The sequence below is a fragment of the Oreochromis aureus genome, linkage group 1 (genome assembly GCF_013358895.1).
Source record: "Oreochromis aureus strain Israel breed Guangdong linkage group 1, ZZ_aureus, whole genome shotgun sequence".
Classification (NCBI taxonomy): Eukaryota; Metazoa; Chordata; class Actinopteri; order Cichliformes; family Cichlidae; genus Oreochromis; species Oreochromis aureus.
The window spans coordinates 4,837,363-4,859,663 of NC_052942.1; the positions used below are offsets into that span (position 1 = coordinate 4,837,363).

A 22,301-nucleotide genomic window follows, 5' to 3' on the forward strand; every position below is an offset into this window, starting at 1 on the left:
CATCTGCGAATCATGTATAAAAGCTTAAAGAAGCTCTGTGGCTGTTCTGAGTACCACAGAAGTCATTACTGTTTTCAGTAAGCAGCTCTCTTCCAGCTTTGGGGGCCGGGAAAAATAATGAGCTGGCACAAACTGTACCTCATTGCAGTCTATGAACATGCACAACAGGGCGATGGTGTTACATAAGTGCACACACTGATTCATGATTCATCCAGACACACTAAAGAGAATTTTCTTGTGTGTCACAAAGCTAGTGTGTGTGTGTGTGTGTGTGTGTGTCACAAAGGTGTCAAAGCACTATGATGTTAATATAAACTTTGAACAGACAGGTACTGTATGGATGTTTTAATGCACCATGCTTATTACTGATCATATCCAATAGAAAGATCCAAATAAAATAGATCACAATAGTTATTTCATGTCAAAAACCCAAACCACAACAAAGCCAAAAGGTTAACCTAAACTATACTGACCTTCGAAACCTATACTGCGATATTCTCAAGAGTTCTTTAGGTGATGATTATAATGTAAAAAAAAAAAAAAAAAAAACATAGTAAAAAATAAACAGGACTGAAAATCACTTTAAAATTACTATTTTAGTGACATATATGTGGATCAGCTTCATCTATGTGAACACTAAAATTATACAGCTGGTAGACATGATCTATTCCCTCCGATCTGAAGGCATCTTTTGAAGTGGAAGAGGATATGTTTAAATCCTGAAATGTAATTTTGTATTACTTTCATTTCACTTCAGAAACAAAGTTTGCACTTGTACTTTATTAGTTTCTGAGTCTGTGCCAGTAGTATAGACTTGGTTGTTGGCTTGAATTTGCAAATGTACGTCACAGCTTTGATTGGAAACACAGTAACTTTGCCCAAGTGAAGCTTTTCACATTTCAGCACACATTCTTTCCTCTGTTGCTCTTTGTTTGTTCCTCTGTCTGTGCACAGATTAACTGTGAAACAGAGGACATTCAACAGTCATAACTTCTAAGACTCTGACTCTTGCACATCAATATATATTTCATGTGTACTGCTGTAGGATAAGCTTTTGGGTGAAGAGGATTCAACACACTGCACTGGTTTTCCATTATGCTTTGTGTTCTGTAGTTATGTGGATACTTTTTGTATCAGTCACATTGACACAGTTCTTAAATTATGATTAAAGAATTCTTACAGTTCTTTTAATCTGTTTTCCCCTTTGTCCAATGCAGTAAATGTAAATATGTATTTTTGTTTTAAAATGGAACTAATTTTACAGTATAAATACTACACAGTATTTTGTAAAAACTTAAAATTATAAAAGAAAAAATTCATTCCATGTTAAATTTGGGTTTTTTGAATTTGAAATTGTGATCTTCGTAAAAACAACAATGTGATATTCTGAAACAAATCCACAAATCAGAATTTTGTGAAAATTTGGGAAATTAAATGATGAAAAATATAATAGTAAAAATGCAAGTTATTGCAAATTCTTTAGGATTAAGGGGTTCAGAGGTTAAAGTGAGCAGGGATACTGTTAGGTATGCATTTTGCAGGACATAGCTGGTTAACTACCTGAGACAGAGAGGAGAATGTGAGTGGCTCAGACCAAAAGACAGCTGAGCACAAGGGCGAAACAGAGGAATCCATGGTAGAAGTAGAAAATGAGAATTAGATAGACTTCCGGGTGTCATGGCGTAGTGAGAGGACGTGTATGGTGGCTGCTCCCTACAATCAGGATAGATAACACCGAAAACTCGTCAACAGACAACTTCATTGAGCAAGACAAAAGTAGTAGGTGAGGAATAAGGCAGAAGGAAGCCAAAATGCCAAGGGGACAGGACAAAGCCACTTCCTCCGCAAAAACAAATACTAACAATGCAACAGGACAAGCTTGCACGAGCCCTGACAGTATAATTAGTGACTCAGCTGGCGAGCTACTAAAAGCTATCGAATTAATGAAAACAGAAATGAAACAAGATAACGAAAGGCTGAGACAAGATATTAACACGCTACAGCAGGAGCTGGGCGGAAAACTTGACAAAATTAAAGAAGACATAAAAACTCTGTCGGAGAGAATGGGGGAAGCTGAGGATCGAGTGGGAAATATAGAAGACATGACATTGGAGTTAACTGAAGCGCTCATCCAAAGCTTGACAGCACAGAAGTTAATTCAGAACAAGCTGGCGGATTTAGAGTCCAGATCCCGCAGAAATAACATACGCATGTTTTGAGTGGAGGAAGGCGCCGAGGGGAGATCCGTCCAAGACTTTGTCTCGGAGTTACTACAGCACGAAATACTTATCCCAGACGGGCTGGAACTCAAGATCCAGCGGCCCATCGTATTCCCACACGGAAAGCGCGCCTGGAGAACTCCCACGCCCGATTCTTATTAATTTCCAGGAATTTACAACGAAAGAACTTATACTTGAGAAGTTTGAAGAAGAAGGAAATTCAGGTGAAAGGCAAGATGATTTATTTTGATCATGACTATGCACCAGACATTGTCCAAAAGCGCAAACAATACAGAGAAGTTAAACGGATACTAAAGGACGCGGGTGTGCGCTTCCAAACCCCTTCACGAGCATGCGGATTCATTGGCGGCGGACGGAGCCAGATACTACAGCAGTGCACGAGATGCGGCTTTGGAGTTGCAGAGGCGAGGATACGATGTACAGATCCCGGCGGAATCTGAGGAAGAAGACGCGTTAATTAGAAGGTGTCGAGAGTGGAAACGGGTCCCAATTTCCAGTCGAGAGCAAACTACTTCCCCGGGGCAGAGAGCTAAAAAAAAGCTGAAGGAATATCAGAGAAATGTTGAGTAGTTCAGGGGACATCTTTCCCCTGTAACTGATTAGAATACCATAGAGCTGCCTCATTAATTCAAACCACGGGAGAAGCAGCACCGGATGGAGGTAAATACGTTGGACTATAAGATGGGAACAATATTTTCAGTTTTCAAACTTTCTATAGGGCCCTCCCTTTATGGAGGTTTGTACCCTAGACCTACCAACGGGGTCACGGGGGGAGATTGCCCTCTCCAACTGATTGGGAGTCACAAGTTCTTGATCACTTTTTGTTTTATGTGTAGTAATATTGTTTTTGTTTTTCAACTCTCTGGGGATGGTTACTGCATATTGCACAAGTCATGAGTGGTGTAGGTAAAATAAACATTATCTCGATCAATATCAACGGTCTGGGGAATCCGGTTAAAAGGAGTAGATTGTTATCTAAATTGAAACGACACAAGGCGCAGATTATATTCATTCAAGAAACTCATATGTCGAAAGAAGAACATGAAAATTTAAAAAGTTTGGCTATGTAAATATCTTTTTACAGCTCATGTAAGAATAGCAGACGAAGAGGAGTTATAACTTTAATTTCTAATACGGTTGATTTTGAAATGTTAGAGGTAATCTGTGATAAGGATGGTAGATATGTCGCTGTTAAAGGAAGGATTAGTAATAATGTGGTATCCCTGATAAATGTGTATGCCCCTCCAGAGGGCAACCCAAAATTCTATCAAAAATTATCAGAAAAAATTATTAGTTTTAGTGAAGGGACTCTGATATGTGGGGCGACTGGAACTGTGTATTAAATCATACTAAAGATACTACAAGCTTAAAAAAAGACGCAAAAATAAGAAATCTAAGGCTCTTAATTTACTTATAAAAGAAGTAGATCTTTGCGATGTATGGAGAGAATTACACCCTCTGGAGAAAGACTATACACATTACTCAGTGGCCCATAAGGTACACTCAAGGATAGACTTTTTTTGATAAACAGAAGCGATAAATATAGAGTCATAGAATGTAGTATCGGTACAGCTGATCTGTCAGACCACAACGCCATACACTTGACTATTCACTTAAATAATCAGAATAAGAAATCATTGTGGAAATTAAATACTGGTATTCTTAACAATGAATCTGTGGTACAAGAGATTAAAAAAGAATTACAACTCTGTATTGCTGACAACAAGGATGAACAGATGGATCCAACAATAATTTGGGATACTGTTAAAGTAGTAACTCGAGGGTATCTGATATCAAGGACTACCCATATCAAAAAAATGAAAAAGCTCACACAATTCAAATTAGAACAACAATTAAGAGATTTAGAAAAAAAACAGCATACAGACTTGACTGCTGACTTGGCTGAAAGAATTAAAGATGTAAGAAAACAACTAAATGATCTGTCTATGGAGGAAATAGAGAAGAAACTGAGATTCACAAAACAAACATTTTATGAGTCTGGCTCCAAAGCAACCAAAATACTGGCTAAACGGTTAAAATCAATACAAATAAGTAATGCAGTTAATAAGATTAGAGATCCAAACACTAAGGAACTACTATATGAACCAATACAGATAAAAAATGCCTTTCAAAAATATTATAAAACATTGTATAACCAACCCGATCAGGAAAACGGACAAGAAATTGAAGAGTACTTGGATCAGTTAGACCTTCCTTCTATCGGGATAACTCAAAATGAATTTTTAACTAAACCAATCACTAAAGAAGAACTGGATAAGGCAATAAGGAGATTGAAACCTAACAAAAGTCCAGGGAGTGATGGATACCCCAATGAGTGGTATAAAACCTTTAAAGAGGACCTGGCTCCTATTTTGATAAATTCTTTTAACTGGACACTAAAACACGCTAAAATTCCACCCTCCTGGAAAGAAGCCATTATATCAGTCATACCAAAAGAAGATAAAAACAAGGAATACTGTGAGTCTTATCGTCCAATCTCCATCTTAAATGTGGACTATAAATTATTTACATCCATAATCACAAGACGCTTAGAGCTGTTTCTCCCAGATCTGGTGGATGAAGACCAGACAGGATTCATTAAGGGGCGACAAACACAAGATAATATACGACGCACATTGCATATAATTAACGAAGTTAATAAAAAGAAAATCCCAACAGTCTTAGTGAGCTTAGATGCTGAAAAGGCCTTTGATAGAGTTTCTTGGATGTTTCTTTTTGCAGTCTTGAAAAGAATGGGCTTCAACAGCCTTTTCATTGAGTGTATACAATCCTTGTACTACAGGCCATTGGCTAGAGTTAAAATAAATGGGGACCTGACAGACAGTTTTGAGCTCTTCAGAGGAACCAGGCAGGGTTGCTGCCTGAGTCCAGCCCTTTTTGATCTGTACATCGAGCCTTTGGCTCAGTGTATACGGCAAAGTGCAGACTTAAAAGGGGTTTTAGTTTCTAAAATTGAACAACGAATAGGTCTCTTTGCAGATGATATAATTATATATTTACAGGATCCTGATACGGCCTTTCCCCAACTGATTAAAGCATTAAAATATTTTGGCAAAAATTCAGGGTATAAACTAAATATTTTAAAGACCCAAGTGCTTTGTGTGAATTATTTCCCCAAAGATTCAATTCAAAATGAATATAAATTAAAATGGGACTCAAATAAGATTAAATACTTAGGTGTCTATCTAACTAGCGAAATAAGTACACTATACTGAGGCAAATTATGTAAAGATAAGTAATACAATTCAAAAGATTTGACTAAATGGGCTCCCCTTGTCATGGACCTTAGTTCAAGAATAGAGGCAATAAAAATGAGTGTGCTTCCTCGACTACTGTATCTATTCACTTCATTGCCAGTCCATATACCAGATGCACAATTTGTTAGATGGGATAAATTAGTTAGTAGATTCATTTGGAAAAGGGTAAAGCCAAGAATAAGATTTAAAACACTCCAATTAAGAAAAGAAAAAGGAGGACTTGCCCTCCCAAATTTCAAGGAATATTTTTATGCAGCCCAACTGAGATATATTGTTTACTGGTGCTCACCGGATTACACCTCAAAATGGAAGTGTATAGAGATAAATTATTGCTCATCATGTGATCCACAAGCAAGATTGGGAGAGGAAACTATACAGCCTACTTAACGTAAATCTCATTACTGAATTCACTATTAAACTCTGGTGGATTATAGTGAAGAAATATAGAATTATAGAAGACTGTAAACTACTGATTTGGCCTGCATACTCTCAAAAATTCCAAAGTGGACAATGGGATAGTACATTCTTAAGATGGGTCAATAAAGGAATTACAGCAATGAGCACATTAATAGACGGAAAACATTCAAATCCTTCGAGAATCTACAGAAACAATTTGGACTGGAAAAATCAGACTTATTTAGGTACTTTCAATTAAGACATTTTTACAATACAGAAATTAGGAAGAAGCTCTTGAGAGAAGGAAGCCATATAATAGAAATAATAACAGGCGCATATAAAAACTTCCACCAAGAATTTTAACGAAATTATATAATGGTCTGCAAAATTTGAATAGGAATGAAACATTATATATCAAACAAAAGTGGGAATCTGAATTACATCTTGAGTTGTCAGAGGATGACTGGCGATCCGTATGTCTCTCACAGCATAATTCTACCAGCTCTAGGCGATGGAGAGAATATGGCTGGAAAAATGTGATTAGGTTCTTTATTACTCCCCATATTAAAAGTAAGCAGCTGAAAATACCCCAACATTGCTGGAGATTATGTGGAGACCGGGACGCCAATCATTCCCATGTGTTTTGGAAGTGTAAACATATCAAACCATATTGGGAAAGTATTGCAGTAACAATGAAGAGAGTGCTGAAGTGGGAAGTGCCGTGTGAGGCACAGTAATGTATTTTGGATTATGGGAAAATGTAAGAAAGGAGGACCAATACTTGTTCAAAATTATGTTGTTGTCAAGCAAAAGGTAATAACAAAAACTGGTTGAAAAGTGACCCTTTAAAATTGGAAGAATGGACAGATGTAATCGAGGAAATATATGTAATGGAGAAAATGACCTACACTCTGAGACTGAAATCTGACAAACATCGAAAACAGTGGGCAAAATGGATAGCCTACAAGACTTATTCAGCCCCATAAGGCGGATGGCTGAGCCCCGAGAGAATGGGGCCCCTCTATTCCCCACTTTGCACTCAAATAGGTTATGATTGTGGATGGAACCGGACCTGCCGGTGAGAGGACCGGAACTTGGGCTTTCCTGGCCCCATCTTTATATATATGCGTATATTTACTCTTTATTCTCTTTCCCCCACAGATTAGGTGTATGTTATAACTTTTAGTTTTTTTTTTGTTTTGTTTTTGTTTTTGTTTTTTGTTTTTTTTTTGTCCCTTTTTTGTTTGTTTGTTTTTTTGTTTTTTGTTTTGTTTTTTGTTTTTGTGTTCCTTTTCAGACTTTCGTCTGCGTGTACTGTTAATTTGGAAAAGCACAAAATAAAAAGTTAAAAAAAAAAGAAAAAAAAAGAAAATGAGAATTAAAGGCCAGAAATCTTGTCCATAAAAAAAGACTCAAAGAAATTTTGACACAGCAGAGTTGAAAGCACAATGTGGTCCGAGTGACAAGGATTGAGGAGGGATTCAAGGACTCAAGAACTTAAAGCATCTGGCTATTCTTGGCTACCAGTTGGAAGAAAAAAATGCTTTAGCTGATTTCACAGCTCTCTGATAGGCGTGTCCAAAAGGATTTTAAAATAAATGTGGGGTTTATCCTTTTTCCATTTTCTCTGTTATTCTGCAGGCGCCTCTGAGAAAGCGGGTTGTGTCTTTGAGCCAGGGATGCTTACTCCTCAGAGGGCCAACAGAGTCCAATATTTCAGAGCATGTATTCTTAATAAGGGTAATAAGGCAATTAACATCAACATAACTGTCTACAAGCAAGTATAACAATAAGTCTTTAAAAGCAGCAGAGTATTGGGATCCAGCAGAGGGGTTTAACCTATGCACCAGGCATGTGGAAACACAGGAAGTTACCTGTGGGACACCAATAGAAAAAGGCACTGGTAGATAGCCTAGTGTCACATATATCAGTGATCACGGCACTTAATCTAAATGAGCACACAAGGTCCAATGTATGACCTTTTTTATGTGTCAGGTCAGCAACCAACTGAGTGAGATTAAGAGTAAATACAGTCAAGAAAGTCTTTGATGAGTGGTCTGGACTCACAACATACATGAATGTTAGTCCCCAACAATTAAAAAGTGATAATAAGTGGCACTGGCAAAATTTTAAATCAGTTTTTTTTTTAACTTTGGAGGACGATGCAAAATTGCACAGAGCACTGTCATAAGAAAGTTGGTGACAAAAGCCTGAAGTTAGAAGCCGTAGCAGCGTTCAAACAGAATAGCATTACAATGGGAGGTGGACTTGAACACAGAGGCCAACCAGCCACCTTTACCAGTGGTGGTGGATAGAGTAGCTACAAAGTTCACTTTCCTTCATGTCAGAGTTGTTTGAGGTGGTCTGGTGAAGGACTCCTGCTTGCTTTTTCCCAATTAGGCTTTTAATGGCGATTACAGGAACAGCGTTGCCGTTTTGAAAACCTCATTGCTCTTCACGGTGTGTGCGTGTCTGTAGACAGACTCCACGTTAAACTATAACATCATCGATGTTGCTGCTGTTGTTGTGTTATCAGTCTTTTTGTTTAAAAACTGGGGGATATGTGGCCTACTGTTGTCATATTTTTTATTTACACCACTGCTCCTAGATATATTTCTGTTGCAGGTCTATCTTTAATTGCATATGTGGCTGAAACACTTGAGTTTACATGTGCCAACTGAGTGCTACAGAGAAATGATTATTTTATTGTACTAATGATCTTCTGTGCTTCAATATCTAATTCACTTATGTCACCTTAGATGCACAGCTTGAGTGAGGTTGGGATACAGCAATTAAACCATGTGGATAGGTCTTCACATATCCTTTGGCAGAACCTTTGAGAGGTGTGCAGGACCATATTACATGCATATAGCTCTCAGGAGAGTTGTCTTTGCAATCTGTGCATATGTTTTATTGTGTCACACCCATTTGGAACAACCTTTGTCCTGTATAGTGTGTTCTGTGGAGAATTTTGTATTGTACATGTTGTAAGTTGGTGGCTTTTGTCATTTTGAAAGTGTTTCAGCATATTTGTGTCCAGACATTTTGATCTGGACTTTGATGGAGCAATAATTTATAATATTTATTAATGCAAGTGTATCATTGGCTTACTGTCTAGCCTAGATAAAGCCCGTTAGGTCATAATGTTCTATGAATGGAGTGGGTTTTTTTCTAATCTTCTGCCAAGGACTATTTTAAGCTCTACCTATGGGACTGTAGGATCTTTGCCTGACTAATGATGTCAGCGTTGATGTTTGGAGAACTGAGGATTGAATGCGATTCATAACATGCTGACTGTGGTGTAGAAAATGCTTCAGATTCTATGTGATCAAGTACAAAAATTGGGAGTTTGGGAAGTCCAGGATCATCTTCAATCTACTCTATGTATACTATTCTGTCTTTTCAGCATGGGAATGAGCCATGATGATGACCATGCCACCTGCATTGGCTATTCCCATATAATGTCTGGTGAGTGGGTGAAAGGAAGAAATCCCAGTGATCTTTCCTGGTCGTCCTGCAGTCGCAATGACCTGGAGAATTTCCTCAGGTACAAAACAAAAGTTGGAAAGTCTCTCTTCTCAGCTTACGAGTTACTGTTGTTTTACATTGTTTACATAGCTAGCTAAAGTCTTTGCCAAGGAATAGTGTCTTGTCTAAAAAGTCAAGTTACAATGAAAATATCAAAAAAACATGCATTGTGGATGTTGATATTATCAATTACCACCTATATCTCTTTTCAAAAGAAAAACTAATACTGTTTAAATATCCCTGCTGTAAATGCCAAGTCTCTTGTGAATGGGACAATAAAAAGAAAATGAAAAAGAGAATTTTTTGAAGTAAAATTGTTTATTGTTAGCAAACCTGATCAATGTCTCTTTTTGGTATTTTAAACAGATCAAAAACCAGCACCTGCCTACTTCACACAGACCTCAGGAGACGTTACCAGGTCCAGCTGCCCCCCAAGCTGCCCGGCATGCACTACAGTGTGGTTGAACAGTGCCAGATCCTTTTTGGAACCAATGCAACCTTCTGCAGTGAAATGGAGGTACAATCCCATTGCACCTGTGTATATATTTGATATATTAGGCAGCTTTTACTAAAGCAGGTGGGATTTTAAAATTTCAGAAATCTTCCCATAAATAGCAAAATAGTTTAGTGGTTGCTTTTTTTAACTCTTCAGAAAGTACTATTCTGACTATTCTCATAATAAAAATAGGACACCTTGTCCCATGCTTCCTGTTTTGTCTTTGCTTTTGGATGAAAAAGTAACAAGCCACCATCCTTTTAAATTAATTTAACCAGGGGAGTTTTCTTTGTGGTTGGATACGGCATTCTCCTACAGTGAAAAATTCGATTTTGTCTATGAGTTATAGCAGGAGAACTAACTGTCATAATCAATGATGATCCTCAGTTTGACATAGAAGTTATGGAAAATTTCAGATCCATGGCAGAACAGCATATGAGGATTCATAAGGTGAGAAAACAGAAGATTTGGGGAGTGATCTAAGAGAAGCAGCACAGTAGGTGGTCCAGAGGTGTACAGAAAGACAAAACTAAAGAGGATACCAGCCAAATATAGTTATGTTTCTGCTCTGTATGAATTAAGTTCTGCAACATTTTGATCACACCTCATATATTTAACCTGTCTTCTTTAGACTTGAAACCAATCACATGAGCAATTTAAGATGGCATAGCAACAAGATGCTAAGTCAACCCAAGTCAACCCTGAGTCTCCATTTTTGTGTTAAAAGTGCAGACTTCAAACTATATACCAGTTTTTAAATTGTGTTGATAGGCCACGTAAAACCAGAGTCATGATAAAAAAAATATATGCAATGTTATTTCCTGAATACTATCGTTATGTTTACTGTTGGAAGAAACGTTAAAAACTGTGTTGAAAGTGCTTCCAAGCACTCTCTGCTTGTAACAGAAAAAAAAACAAAAGGAAAAAAAACCACCCCTTTCCTATTGGTGGAAAAATTTACCATGTTGACCAATCAAAAAATTATATGGCAACAAGGTATTTGTTGTTTAGGAAGAGGGGGAAGTTTTAGGAGTGACGGCAGCGAGAGAGTGAAAGAGAAAGAGAGAGAGTTTTGAGATTTTAGAGATTTGTGACGTTTAGTGTGTTTGGAGTGTAGTTAGTGTGTAGTGTAGTAGATAGTTTTGTTGTGTGTGTCAGAACAATGAGGCAACTGCTGAATTACACAGTTGCTGCCAAAAAGCCACCAAAGGCAGACTGCAGTGTAAACGCTGTCTCCAGGTGGAAAAACAGAAGGAGTTATACACCTGTTTTCAGCCCCGCAGGTATCAGGCTTGTGATCTGGTCCATTATCTTATTGTGGACAGAAATTATTTTTTGGAGTGGCACAAATCATTTTTGTGGCATCTTATTTGATCTTATTTTATTCTGTAAATAGTCTGAAATGGTTATTTTAAAAATGCCTTGGCTGCATTTTTAGGTGAATAGCAGAATATAACTTTGTTGTTTGCAAAACTTGTTTTAAAATATACAATTTATATTTGCATTTCAAGTTATGAAATGATTCGTTAAACATGTTTGTGGTTGTTACAGTAAAAAATATAACTTTCTTCAACTCGGATTTGATGTTTTTTGTCTGATTTTAGATCAATTGTGTTAATACAGTATGTCAAAATGAATAAATAACTGTAAATTCAGACATGTGAGGTTGATTCCACGCAAGGCAAGATGAATAGTTTTTAAAAGCGAAATGTAGAGGTAAAACCAAAAGTAGTCAAAAACTGCCAGTTATACCCTGGACCCCAGAGGGTTAAACATTTGTGTTAAACATACCGCAACAGTTGCTTTTCCTAGTAATTAGTTACTTTTATAATATTGTAACTCAGTTACTAACTGAGTTCATTCAGTGCTGCTAGTTTCAGTCATTGTTCAAAGATACTGCTTATAAGGATGGGGAAACCTGCAGTCAGCTGAGACTGAAGACTTAGACGAGTGATGAAACGTTTCTCCCATTGAAAACTGTATGTCCAGGAGAACCAGGAGAACCAGGCTCACGGAAGGTCTGAGCCTGGCAGTCATCTGCTGGGACTGGTTCGGGGTCAGTAGAACAAGAAAGTGTGACAAGAGACACACTGTGATAGAGAGCTACGGATGAATAATAACCAGTGCCTAAATGCAGACTGGTGTATAAGCACATTGTGAGTGAAAAGAGGTTAGTGAAGAAGAAACACTCAGTGCATCATGGGAAGCTCCAGCAGCCTAAGCCTATTGCTGTGTAACAAAAGGAGGATTCAGGGTTACCTGAGCCACCCTAACTATATACGCTTTCTCAAAAAGGAAAGTTTCAACCCTAAAAGTAGAGAGGGTGTGTTTCCCAAAGCCAAACAGGGAGCTGGTTCCACAGAAGAGGGCCCTGAAAGCCAAAGGCTCTGCCTCCCATTCTACTTTTAAATATACTAGGAATCACAAGTCCACAGTCTGAGAACAATGTTCTTTGTTGGTTCTATGAGGTCTTTAAGATAAGATGAGGGCTGATTATTCACAACCTTGTATGTCAGAAGAAGGATTGTAAATTTGCTTCTGGATTTAACAGGGAGCTAGTGAAAAGAAGACAATATGGGAGAAATATGCGCTGGTTTTTCTATCCGTGAGGTTTTTGGACAGCCTGATAACCTAGAAGTACTAAATGCATGAACTAGGTTTTCAGCATTACTGTGAGACAGGATGTTTTGTTTTTTTAGAGATATTGCACAAAAGCAAGAATGCAGTTATGTATATTTTTTTTAATATGCACATTGAAGGACATGTCCTGGTCAAAAATGTCTCCAAGATTCCTCACAGTGTTTCTGGAGGTCAAGATCATACCATCCAGAGTAAGAGTCTGGTTAGATACCATAAGCTGCGGCCGAGTATATTGATCTCAGTTTTATCTGAATTTAGAAGCAGAAAATTAGAGAAGATCCATGTCTTTGTGTCATTAAGACATTCCTGCAGATTAACTAATTGGTATGTGTCATTTGGCTTTATGAATACATAAGGCCTAATAATGCTGCCGAAAGGAAGCAGGTATAATGTAAACAGCATTGGTCCTAGTACAGAACCTTGTCAAACTTCATAACTGTAGAGTGTAAAAAAGACTCCCCATTTACATGAACAAATTGGAGTCAGTTAGATATATCCGATTCAAACCACTGCATTGCTTTGCCTTAAATCCCTATAGCATACTTATCTCTCTATCCATCCATCTATCCATCCTTTCATCCATCTTTTTCCCCTTATCAGGGGCGTGTTCACAGGAGCAGCAGTCTAAGTAGAGAGGCCCATACCTCCTTCTCCCCAGCCACCTTCTCGGCTTATCCAGGGGAGCACAGAGGTGTTCCCAGGTCAACCGAGAGATATAATCTCTTCAACGTGTCCTGGTACTTCCCTGGGGACTCCTTCCAGTGGGACATGCCTGGAACACCTCACCCAAGAGGTGCCCAGGAACAGGAGGTATCCTCATCATACCCGTACTACCTCAACTGTCTCCTTTTGGTGTGGAGGAGTAGCTGCTTTACTCTGAACCCCGAATGCCTGAACTCCTCACCCTACCTCTAGGCGAGAGGCCAGCCACCTTTCGGAGAAAGCTAATTTCCACCACTTGTATCTGCAATCTCTGTAGGGACATGGATCGACCAGCAAATCGAGAGCTTCACTTTTACACTGAGTTATCTCTTCACCACATTGGACATATACAGCGTCCAGATCATTGCAGGCTAAGCACCAAACCATATGTCAATGTCTCGCTTCCCTCTCCCCTCACTCATGAAGTCCCCTACATTCTTAAACTCTTCCGCTTGAGGCAGCAAGACGTCCCTGACCTGAAGTGAATACTCCACCCTTTTGTAACAGAGGACCATGGCCTCAAATTTAGAGGTGCTTATTCTCATTCATGTTGCTTCACACTCGGCTGTGAACCACTCCAGTGTGACCTGGAGGTCACCACCTGATGAAGCCAAGACAATCACATCATCTGCAAAAACGCAGAGACAAGATTTTGAAACCACCCATGTGGAAGCATTCTGCCGCTTGACTATGCCTAGAAATTCCCGAAGCACCTTATCCAAGTCCTCAAAACACGTTTAGACTGGTCCAGTTTTCCATGACCAGGACAAAAACCTCCTTTCCAGCATCCTGGCATAGACCTTCCTAGGGAGGCTGACAAGTGCAATTCCCCTATAGTTGGTGCACACCCTCTGGTCCCACTTCTTAACCAGGGGAACCACCACCTAAGACTGCCAATCCAGAGGGACCTTCACAGATCAGCCGTTTAACATCCAGAGCCTTTAGGAACTCAGGGTGAACCTCATTCACCCAAGGGACACGGCCACCAAGGATTTGTGTAACTACTTCAGTAACCTCACCCCGGTGATGGGTGAGTTATCTTGATGATTTTTTTTAAATTAGTGGTTTAATTACTGCCACCATAAAAGTCTGTGGTATATAGGCTATTAATAGAGATAGATTAATCATAATTAATACCAAACCGTTAATTAATGATAGGACTTCTTTGAACAGTCTTGTAGGAATGGAGGTACTAATAGAGATGCTAGGAGACACAGTGATCTAAACTTAACTGACAGAGATCATTTGGAGAAAAAGAGTCTAAATAAATCAGCTCTACTGAAAGTAGCGGTTGGCAATGATATGTCTGTGAGATGGTTATGATGATGGTTAACGTTTTGTTTGTGAAGAAATTTATAAAGTCATTAGCAGTTAAGTTTAAATGAACGCTTTGCTCAACAGAGATCTGATTGTTTGACAGCTAGGCTACAGTGGTGAAAAGAAACATCTTTTTCTGGTCAATTCAAGTTGCCTTCTTGAATGTAAATACAGAATATTTACACCACAAGTACAAAACAGGAACCAAAAAGTCCACAACAAGAAAAACAAACAAACAAAGAAAATATTTCGGTTAGTCACTTGTGTGGGAAGCATCAGCGATAACAGCTCTGGAGGTCGTCCATGTTAGGGAGCGCCAACAACGAGACAATTCAGGAGGCCGGCCGTGTGGGAAGCAGCAGGAAGGAGACAGTTAAGAAGGCCAACCAAGTGGGCAACAACAGCGACGAATCAGTTCAGGAGGCCAACCACGTTGGAAGCGGTGGCAATGAATCAGTTCTGGAGGATGACCGCTGTGGGAAGTGGCAGCAACTGCGGAGCAGATCTGGAGGTTCTGGAGGTTCACCCATGATGGCGATAATCCTTGGCCAATGGATCCGGAGGACAATGGCGGTGACAAAGAAGAGACCCTCCAGGACCCTGACGAGAGAGAAAAGGGAAGCAGGGAACCTCAGGAGGCCTGGAAGGTGACCGGTGACGGTGTCGTTTGGTTGATGGCTGAGCAGGATGTGCAGGACGTGGACATGCAGGATGTGATCTGGTAGGCGCGCAGACCTCTGAGAGTAGTTAAACAAAAAACATGGAACACAGGTAGGGCACAGAGACAGAACCCTAAAGACTTGGAACTATAAATATAACACAAGCAGAAAACAATAAAGAGAACCAAAACCATAAAAAACAACAAACTGAAGTATATAAATTAGTGCTGTCAGCCTTAATCTCGTTAAAATGAAGTTAACACCATTTTTTCTCACTTGTTGGTCCAAGTTTGAAAATTGCTGGGGGATAGGCAAAAGTCATAACTTTATCATGCACTGAGTTCAGGTGTTTTCATATTATATATATTTTTAGATGTCCACTGTCTGTGTTTAAGGATGGGTGGCCACAGATAATCCAACAATTGAAATAACTATGTGAATGGGTTTAGGCAACAATTTATTTCTTGCAGGTGAGCTGGCAAGGGAGACATTGGTTGCATCACAGGCTAAAATAAAAGAGAGATATGATCGCTGCGCTACGTTGTGTGAGTTTAGTCCTTGGCTCTTTCTCCACTGGTGAGTTCACCATTATAGGCCAAGAACTATTTGATTTCAGCTCCTGGTCATCAGAAGCCGGTGAAGTTATTTCATGTTAATTTGTTAAAACCTTGTCATGTCTTCTCCTATTTGTCAAGGAGGAGATACAGTTGTCAGTCCCCTTTTGGTAGCTAGTGGAATCTGGACCATTTGTCAGAAGCTCAGGCTTGTAAACTCATTTTGAAATACAGTATCTAGGTTTGCCAGGAGATGTGCTTTCTTGCACGGATTGAGTGGAGCATGACCTTGATGTAGGGGATGCACAGCCTATTTGCCAGCATTTTTAGTTTCTCTTTGGAACCATAAATGTCTAGAAGCTGAGGTAGAGTACATGCTTAGGCATGGTATTCATCATCAACTTGGGGATCTCCATGGTTGTTGGTGCAAAAGAGTGAAAGAGGAATGGTTTTATTGTGGTTTGATCAGAAAATGTTACTGACACGTGCATTGTCAAAAAGAGCACATGAAGTGTCAGCTTTTATTACTCCATCTTGGTTCTGTTCCTAAAATGTGATGGCATTTGGTTTGAGGAATGCAAAAGCCATCTTTCAGCACCATATTGTGGTGGGTTGATGGACTGTGCAGTATATTTACATGATTTGGTGGTTTGTGTGGTAAGCCAAAGAATTAGGGATATGACTGGGTTAAGTACAAGAAAAGCAGTACTGCTAATTGAAGGGATGGGCTGACTAATATTCTGTTGGTGAAAGTTTACAGAAAGAGTGAGATTATTATATGCGTTTTAAAATTTAAGAAGCTGTCAAAAACGATATTATCTCTCTCTGACTTGATGTTTTTTGGGGGCTTAGTGGTTGCTTCTGAACAGCTGGATTTACATAAATGAGATACGCACACCGACCACTGTTTCTCAAATTTTTTCAATAATGTCCCACCCTTCAAATATTTTTGCCCGTGACCAGCTTTTTAACATTTTTAGTATGAAAAGTAAGGGTCTAACAATTCCACAAAACCATTAGTTTTCATTAGAAGAAATTAATGGTTTAAAAAAAACTGTATGTATAAAAATCTTCCTCTCACCCCCTGGGGGATTACGTGCATGTCTTCAAGCTCGAGTTGTGGTGGAGACAGGTCCCTTTTTCCTTTTCTTTTTTCTGTTTAATATATAATTATTATTTTGTCATTGGTAGTAGATGCTCATATGCTTAGTTTTTATTGTGGAATGTTAACAAGAAGTTTTGTGTTTAATTTACTGACTAAAAAGACAAGACAAAAGAAACAATATGTTTTGAAAGAGTTTGGTGGGAAATTAATTGAAACATTGAACATATTATGTTAACACCGGCATTTATATGGGAATTCATGTTATCATCTTTATGTCTCAGCACCTTATGTGTGCTGGGCTGTGGTGTTTAATAGAGGGAGAGACATCCTGCAAGACTAAACTGGATCCTCCCCTGGACGGAACAGAGTGTGGGGCAGACAAGGTAGGACTGTTTTGCTCAAAAACAATCTGCATCCATTCACAAATCCTTAGAGCTATAGGTCGTTCAGGCCAGTAGCTTATATTGCGTGTTAGCTTGAATAAATTACGAATAAAGTATTTGTGAAAACATCTTAATATGTTTTTGTCAGTGGTGCAGGGCAGGCGAATGTGTCAGTAAGACTCCCATCCCTCAGCATGTGGATGGTGACTGGAGTCCATGGAGCCAGTGGAGCTTATGCAGCAGGACCTGTGGTACTGGAGTCCAGTTCAGACAGAGGAAATGTGACAACCCTCCGTACGTCACCTGTTTGTCTGTGTGTCTGTGTATTTGCTTACTAATATTACACATTCACCTACCTAAGACCAAAAAGCAAAGAGGGGGCATTTTGTTATGATTTCAAATTTGGTCTCATTAACATCACAAGTATTTGAAGTTAATATATCTGAAAAATTAAAATATTGCAAAAACTTTTCTTTTGTAAATTAATCTCAAAGGTAAACTTTAACATATCTCAAGATTTTTTTTTTTCATTTTAATTTTGATGGACAAAAAAATGATGAACAAAAAAAGTAAGCATGCCAAATGATTAGAATATTTCATAAGATCAGTTAACAAAGGATTTATAATACCAAAATGTCCAACTTCTGAAAAATGTATTCATTTATATATTACATATGCTGACTGTGAAACAGAAACACTGCAGCTGCTGATTAAGACCACACGCTAATATAAAGTGTAAAGTGAGGTCACATAGCAATGGTCTTTTTGCCTTCTTTTTACAATCAGAAGAGGTGTTCGCTTGCTGGCTATTAAAAAGAAGTATGAGGTCTAAGGCACTTTGCATGTAATAATCAACTGAATAAGGTTTAAATAAATACTGCTTTTAGTACTAAAAAGGTCCTTACAGGTATTATGAAATGTATGTAATGCTTACATGTATTCCTTTAATACTAACGCTCCAGACTTCTTGTTTTCTAAACTAAGTGTTCACACTGTATGTGTGTGTGTGCGTGCGTGTGCGTGCGCACAGACCTGGTCCAGGTGGGCGACACTGCCCACAGACCAGTGTGGAACACAAGGCCTGTGAAGCCCCTCCCTGTCCCAAGGGGTCACCCAGCTTCAGAGATCTGCAGTGTCTATCCTACAACCAACAAGCCAACAAGAAGGGCGGCATGCTGACTGCTATTGTTAATGATGGTGAGTTCCATAAAACGTCATACTGCACAGTACCCTCACAGTACCTTTTGCCTTTTGCCTTTTTCATGGCTTTCAATAGTGTGTAGTTTGTAAAACTCTGAAGCACATCGGCGGTTTATAAATTTGTCTGGAAGCATGTCTGGGCGTCAGATGTCAGTTTCAAAACTATGGCAGTGCTTTTCAAATCATATATTGTCGGAGTGTTTTGTGGCGAAGCTGAATCAGAACCAGACGGTGTGGAGGCCTCTGGCAGAGACAGAGCTAGTTGGAGCTGCGCAGTGCACACAGTCCACTCACGACACTTCTCAGGCTCTAACAGCAATGTGGAGTAAGTAGCTGGCTGGATAAGCTCACCCGATTTCCCAGCAGACGACGGAGGAGGCTGGGTTGGCTTGCCTGAGCTCTCGGCTAACGATGGAGGAGGCTTGTTGGCCCGCCTGAGCTCTCAGCGGAGACAGGAGGCTAAGACTGCTCGGCTGAGCTTCAAGCGTAGACAGACGACTGAACGGGCTGTACAGTTTTAAAAAACTCTGGGGGTCCAGAGGTGGCTGAGGCCTCTCTGGACCCCTGCAGCTGCTGCTTAGCCTTGTCCACCACAGCTGGAAAACTCAAAAACCAGTCTTATTTGTGATCATCTATCGTCCACCTGGGCCTTACACAGAGTTTCTGTCTGATTTCTCTGACTTTTTATCTGATTTAGTTCTTGCTCAAACAATGCTAAAAATGACAGCCTCAACACGGCATTCGTTAATAGACTCATTTGGTTTCTCTCAAAATGTAAAAGAACCCACCCACCACTTTAATCACACTAGATCTTGTTTTAACATATGGCATAGAAACTGAACATTTAACAGTGTTTCCCGAAAACCCTCTCTTCTCTGATCACTTCCTGATAACATTTATCAGGAGGAGTAGGCTTCATCACAGCAGATCTTTCTGGAAGTGCTGTAACTAATTTAATAATACAATCCACCCACTGTTATCAATGGGTGGATTGTACCAACACAACAGAGGTCGATTATCTTGTTAATAAGTTTACCTCCTCACTACGTATGAGTCTGGATACTGTAGCTCCTGTGAAAAATAGAGGGTCCAATCAGAAGCACTTGACTTCCTGGTATAATTCTCAAACATGCACTTTAAAGCTGATAAATTGTAAGCTGGAGAGGAAATGGCAACTCACAAATTTAGAAGATCATCATTTATCCTGGAGAAATAGTTTGTTGCTTTATAAGAAAGCCCTCTGTAAAGCTAAAACATCTTACTATTCATCACTGATTGAAGAAAATAAGAACAACCCCAGGTTTCTCTTCAGCACTGTACCAGGCTGATAAAAAGTCAGAGTGCTGTAATGTTATCTTTTCCACTGTCGCTAAAGTGCTTGCTCACAGGGGGTCATATGATTGTTGGGTTTTTCTCTGTATGTATTATTGTAGGGTCTACCTTACAATATGAAGCACCTTGAGGCAACTGTTGTTGTCATTTGGCGCTATATAAATAAATAAAATTGAATTGAATTGAAAAATGCACAGAGGATAATGAGGGAAACACAGCTGGGACTAATTACATATAATAAGACAAGGAAGCAAAAGTGAAAACACTGAACACAGGAAGTGTCAAAATTAAACAGGAATCATGACACATTCACGAAGACGTGGACTTGACACTGTGACATGGAGACATGAGTGACAGAGGAGAGCATGGAGCACGGAGACCACGAAACAAGTGAGACCCAGCAAAACACCGAGACAGAAACTTAAAGATTAAAACTATAACATAAGCACAAGACCATAAAAAGAACTATGAGCATGAATAACAACAAATCAAATAATATTAACTCACACTAGAAAGTACACACACTGGGTCACAGACAGAGTACCGTGACATATATGTAACTCTTAATCCATTTTACTTTATAATTAACCATAATGTCAGTAACATAAGTGGTTAGGTTAATGGATCATATTGGATTATGGTTTTTTACCCCAATATCTGGTCCCACAATTTTAGCCATTAACAAGCCAGTACTGAGTCTGGGATGGGTAGATTGCCGTGTAGGAGGCATTAATTTAAAAATATTGTAATTTTGAATTGGGGGAAATCAATCAACTCAACTGAATTGGATGCCAGCGCAAATATATTAAATAAGTTAAATGTGAGAGCATCCTCTAGACCCCTGGGTAATTGGATCCCAGAGGTACAGAACAGGTAAGAAAAACCACTTAAATCACTCCAGTTGGAGTGTAAAAAGTAAAAGCACACACTGTATGCACAAAAATGTTAGGTAAAGTTCTCCAGTCGTGTTTCTTTCTGAATAACTACATTACTAATTTTTCCAGAATAATACTGAATACAGTTTTTACCCCTTAGCTGAAAATCTTGTGAATGCGATAACTTGAGAACAAGGCGAAGGGAATTTTAAACTGATACCATAAGTGTATCTATTGTTAGGGTTCAGAAATTGAAGGAGGAATACAAAATAATGACCACTGATCCGGCCGGGTGAAATTAGACGAAGATTTAATGACACACGTGCGGAGAGATCTAACCCTGATCGCAGACAGCATCAGATCTCTATCTCCAAAACTTCAGAACACAGTTTTATACATCGGGGTATTAGAACGCCCCCTCTTGCGTAAATTACATGGATACGTCAACTCAAAACAACAAATGTTCTGTTTGACAACTTGTGACACAGTTTAAAAAGAACATCGCGTCTTCGCCTCCATGCAGATGTTTTCCCCCACAGCTCGTCTCACCGCTGTCGCTTATCGCTGGAATCAGCAGATCGGTTTCCTGAAACAGCTCGGTCGCGTACGCCGGCACTCTTACAGTTATAGCAGAATTAAATCTGAACTCTTTACCACAAAATGAGCCTACTACTATGTGTATGTATGTGTGTGGTTATGTCATAACCACAGCTGCACTTTGTCTCACCTCTCACCTTCTCCCCAGACAAAGGCCAGCACATCCACAACTGAAACTGATGTGTAATATATTGAATAAATGTCTTACTTAAATGGTACTACTTAAAACTTAATCAAAAAATGTAAACAAATAAGAGATCATAAAAATAACCTGATATACATATCTTGTAAGCGTGTGTTGCGATCCTTCCACAGCTCCAGTCAAGCTCACAGTAGATTGGCTGATCATAACGCCAACAGTAGTAATATACCTATAGCTTTTTTTGCCCCCCCCACACCCCCCACACCCCCTCCGCGTCCATGTGTGCGCGTGAACGGACTTTGCGCGTGAACGGACTTGTGAGTTCAGAGGTCATATGTGTTTACATGTGTTTAATAGCGTTTTATTTAATGAAACCATTATGTGTTTTAATTAAACTCTTTTTTAAAGGATTGTATAGGTCTCCGAGTTCTGTTATTTAGACATAGATGATTTAATTTAACTAGTTTAGGGGTATTTTTCTTTAGGGCTCTGAAACACACAGAGGCTAATAGTTTTTAAACAGAAAGTTTTTCCACCTTCTAAAAAAACACACATTCACACGCAGCATTTAATTTAACTAGTTTTAGGGGTATTTTGCTTTTTTCTTTAGGGCTCTGAAACACACAGAGGTTAATAGTTTCAAACAGAATACCACAAACAGCAGGCATTCCTTTAGAAATAAACAGGGATTCTTAATTCTGCAACAGTTAGACCCCCTACAGTCAGCAGAAGAGGTCATCCTTATCAAGAGCATCTCAATTGTACTGCCATAGTTTTCAATACAAACAGTCTCCCTTATCTTATGGCAGAGGGCCGACGGTGCCAGGTCCATCGGTGCCACCAATGCTTTTATCATG

The 22,301-nt window shown here is 39.2% G+C and overlaps 1 protein-coding gene across 3 annotated transcripts in view; it reads left to right on the forward strand.

Annotated features, from left to right (window-relative positions):
- The window catches only part of adamts17 (ADAM metallopeptidase with thrombospondin type 1 motif, 17), a 244,039-nt gene that overhangs the window by 147,243 nt on the left and 74,495 nt on the right, over window positions 1–22,301 (forward strand). For all 3 annotated transcript variants that reach the window (XM_039598209.1, XM_039598238.1, XM_039598269.1), the window contains exons 9-13: window positions 9,321–9,461; window positions 9,809–9,959; window positions 17,197–17,298; window positions 17,447–17,592; window positions 18,329–18,495. In XM_039598209.1, the coding sequence (XP_039454143.1) occupies window positions 9,321–9,461; window positions 9,809–9,959; window positions 17,197–17,298; window positions 17,447–17,592; window positions 18,329–18,495 (707 nt within the window). The remainder of the gene's footprint in view (window positions 1–9,320; window positions 9,462–9,808; window positions 9,960–17,196; window positions 17,299–17,446; window positions 17,593–18,328; window positions 18,496–22,301) is intronic.